At 41.5% G+C, this 3,739-nt stretch overlaps 1 protein-coding gene across 1 annotated transcript in view; it reads left to right on the plus strand.

Moving 5' to 3' along the window:
• Positions 1-313: 313 nt before the first annotated feature.
• Positions 314-3,739, plus strand: part of LOC103602787 (zinc finger protein GLIS3-like) — a 158,611-nt gene continuing 155,185 nt past the window's right edge. Inside the window, exon 1 of the mRNA XM_008587224.1 lies at positions 314-393. Within this exon, the coding sequence (XP_008585446.1) occupies positions 314-393 (80 nt within the window). The remainder of the gene's footprint in view (positions 394-3,739) is intronic.

Raw genomic sequence — 3,739 nt, forward strand, 5'->3', positions numbered from 1 at the left:
TAGAATCTTAAAAATATTTACTGATTGATTTAGTCGAGGGAGCTCTTTATAATGAAAGTTTTATCATGTTTTACCATTTGTTTATTTTTGAATTAACTCAAATGAGGAGGGTAGTTGGAATGTGTGTGCTGCAGAATGGCCAGTAGGTTTTATATGAGTTCCAGCAAGAGAGTAGCAGATGAAATTAATAGGATGGACATAGAGCCAAAGATTTGTTTCCAGACCTTCTCAAAAGGGCAGATTTCTACAGAAAGTTCTTGGAAATAAACATTCGGACTTGCCGCGTCACTCAGGTCCTCCTAGGCAGTGGGGCATGACGTACCGGAGACCTCAAAGTCATCAAACCCCCTCCGCCATGGATGAGAGAACAGAGATGTTCCTCCTTCAGGGAATGTAAGTCGGATTTCCAGGCATTCCTCAAAAAGAGGATCTGTTCTCTTATTTCCCCTCACATTCTTCATCCATTTGGCATTTTAAAATTACATATGACATTGTCTGGGTTTTTAATTAAGAAGGGAAATGAGTTTCATATTAAATTGCTTTAAAAGGTGCAGACATTATTTTCATAATGAAATAGCCCCATTTTATTTACAAGTGAAATTTTAAATTTCTCAGCTTCTCTCTCCTGTACTTAGTGATCATTTTAAATTTGTCACATGATCTCTATTTTCACTTTCCCTGTCATTTTTGAAAATTCTACTCTGGTGTCCATTGGCAGGGGCTAACTCAATTGTTAGAGATGTGGGCAGGGTATGGGCCTCCACGGAAGATTTTTCATGCTGTGAAAATTTGTAATTTGGATTTCATTGATTTAGATTTGTGATAATTTAGGCCTGGCAAGTATGACTGACTTGAGGGGGTATGGGCCTCCACGGAAGATTTTTCATGCTGTGAAAATTTGTTATTTGGATTTCATTGATTTAGATTTGTGATAATTTAGGCCTGGCAAGTATGACTGACTTGAGTAGAATGTTTGGCCTTTTTTGTATAAAATTGTCATTTTTTTCATCTACTTTTCAGAACTGTAGAGCTCAAGCAATGTAAGCTCTCTTCACAGACACCTTACTTGACAAATGAGGAAACTGAGGTATAGAAGGCGGAAGAATGCTTGAGAGTAGCAAAGCCCTGGTCCTCTGTCCTCAGATTCCCATGCTGCCATGGGCAAAGGAAATACTTTTTTATTAATTCCTAAGTAGTCCTCACTTTGAACCCTGCCCTGATGTAAACGAGGCTTTCTCTCCACCATTTCCTCACCCTTGCCCTGGCTCACATTATTCTCACTGTGAAGTTATCCTTATATGCCAGCAGGGCTTTAATCAATCCAGAAACAGTTTTAGAATCTTTGCTGCACTAGAAATGCAGCTACTTACATTGTTTTTCTTCAAAGGCAACCTTGAAGTGGCCACTTCTGTTAGGACAGAAAGGACAAACATGTGTGGTCCCTGCTCCCTCACAGCTGATGGGACAGCCTGTAACCAGAGCTGGCTACCTCCTTCTGCCAGGAGACCTCAGTTGAGCAACTAGCTCTCTACGCTGGTCCCCAGGTTGGCCTTGGGATCCTGCAGATTCTTGACATGTGGGCAGGCTCAAGGAATTTGCTGTGAGCAGCAGCTGCTCCAGGGACTATTTCCATAGTAGATTCTGCCCCAGAATTTCAGAAGAGCACTAGGCAAGGTCAAAAGTGACCTGACATCTTTCTCCAGAAGCTCTAGAACAATGCTGTGCATCCTTTTGTGAGAATGGATGACTATGGGAATTCAATGAAGGCTGTGGACCATTCCTCCTGCGCCAGCCCCAAATGTGGAGATGTGTGAGCACGCATACACTCACACAGCTTTGCATGCTATTTCAGGGGTCTGGATTCTCCGAGCCCCATCCATGGAGTGTAAGAATCAGTCTCCCTAAGGTAAAGATTTCAAACTTATAATGAGTGCCACCTAAATTTGTGTAGCACTATACGATGGTACATAAAAGGTTCATGGAAAAATAGAATTAAAAGATAATATGAATCTTTCCATTAACTTTTTGAAGACCCCTCGTATGGTTAATGACACATTTGACATACAGTATAGCATTTGATCCTGAATAAATTCATGTGTTAGCTATATCTCTCCCAACCAATAGATGGAAAATAATAGAATAGAATAGTGGCAATAATAATAATAATACTATTATTATCATTTTCTATTGCTAATGTTTAGTTTGCTGTCTGCCAGGCACTGTTCTAAGCACTTTACATATAGGTAGGAACTATTATTAATCTTAGTTAAAAAGTGAAGTAATTAAGGCAGGATAGTGGGGGGCTCACAGGATCCGTGAGGGGCTTGAGGACCATGCATGGGTTTGAGTGGAACCCAAGGTATTTTTCAGAACTTGTGAAGGAGTCATTTCTGGTCAGTATACTTGCCCTAATATGAATAATCTCCAATCAATTCTTTAACAATTGAATTACTTATTCAAAATGCAATGCCCTGGGGGAGACTATCCACTACTGGCCCAACTTTTAATAGATAACATGCCCAACCCCTGGCTGAACTTGTCTCTTTGGCTTCTATGGAGAGTGGCCAGCTTCTGACTTTACCCTTATAGTCATAGTATATTTAATGGAGAAGAGCTAATTTTCCCAAAAGAAGCTGGAGTGAATTAAAAAGGGAGAATAAATGTTGGACAGCTAAAAATGATCAATGGACTAGTGATCTGCTACTGTCCCCTCCAGCCTTGAGATTTGTTGGCTTGTTGATTCTGTGCATGCCTTGGTTGAACAGTTGAATGAACTAATGGTGATTGAGCCCATACCGAAAGTCTGATGCCAGCAGCTGGCATTTTCTATTGCTGCATCCACACCCTCAGCACCAAAACTAGCTCTTGAAAAGGGGACAGGAAGCAAAACCTATTTTCCTTAATAAAAAAAAGTAGTTGAGCTAATTGCTGTATTAATGTAGGCTATTTTCATGGGAAAAGAATTTTATGTGTGGGGTAGCGTGCCATAGTAAAACTTTATTTTTAATTAGATGCTGGTTTTTCAGATGCTTGGGCCATACTAATGTGTGAAGAGTTAGTTTGGGACTTGGGTTTTTGCAAGGATTTACTGTGTAAAAGCAAGCTCTTTGGTTCGCAATAGTTTTTCCTACTGCCAATGACTTTAGCCATCGTCCGCATGCATGGGACTGAGTTCTGTACTCAGTACACACCTTCACATCTATTCATGTATTTCAGTCCAGATCTGGTATTTGTACTGGGAAGGACATAAATGTAGACTGTCCCTCCCCACAACACACATTCGCATACACTCCCCCACTTAGAGCTCCACAGAAAACATCACCCTGAGCAGCTGCCTCCACAAGGCAGTTGCACTGTGGCGGTAGGGTGTCATTGGTCATGTGCAGCTGAAGTAGCATGACAAGGCAGGAAAGACACGGACTTTGAGGCCACACATCTGGATCGGCTCACTGATGCTCTGTCCACTTTTTAAAATTCCCTTTCTCTGTGTGTTCCATTTTGCGTATTTTCTATTGCTCTGTCTTCAGCTTCACTAATCTTCGTTTCTCCAGTGTCAGCTCTGCTGTTAAGCCACCCAGTATAATTTCCCTATCAGACATTGCCATTTTCATCATTTCATCAAGAAGTATGACTTTTTAAAAGATATATCTTCTGGGCCGGCCCGGTGGCACACTGCTACAGTGCGTCGCTTGGGAGTGTGGCGGCGCTCCCGCCGAGGGTTCGGATCCCACATACAGAC

Source organism: Galeopterus variegatus, unplaced genomic scaffold, assembly GCF_000696425.1.
Source record: "Galeopterus variegatus unplaced genomic scaffold, G_variegatus-3.0.2 Scaffold4300, whole genome shotgun sequence".
In the NCBI taxonomy this organism is placed as follows: Eukaryota; Metazoa; Chordata; class Mammalia; order Dermoptera; family Cynocephalidae; genus Galeopterus; species Galeopterus variegatus.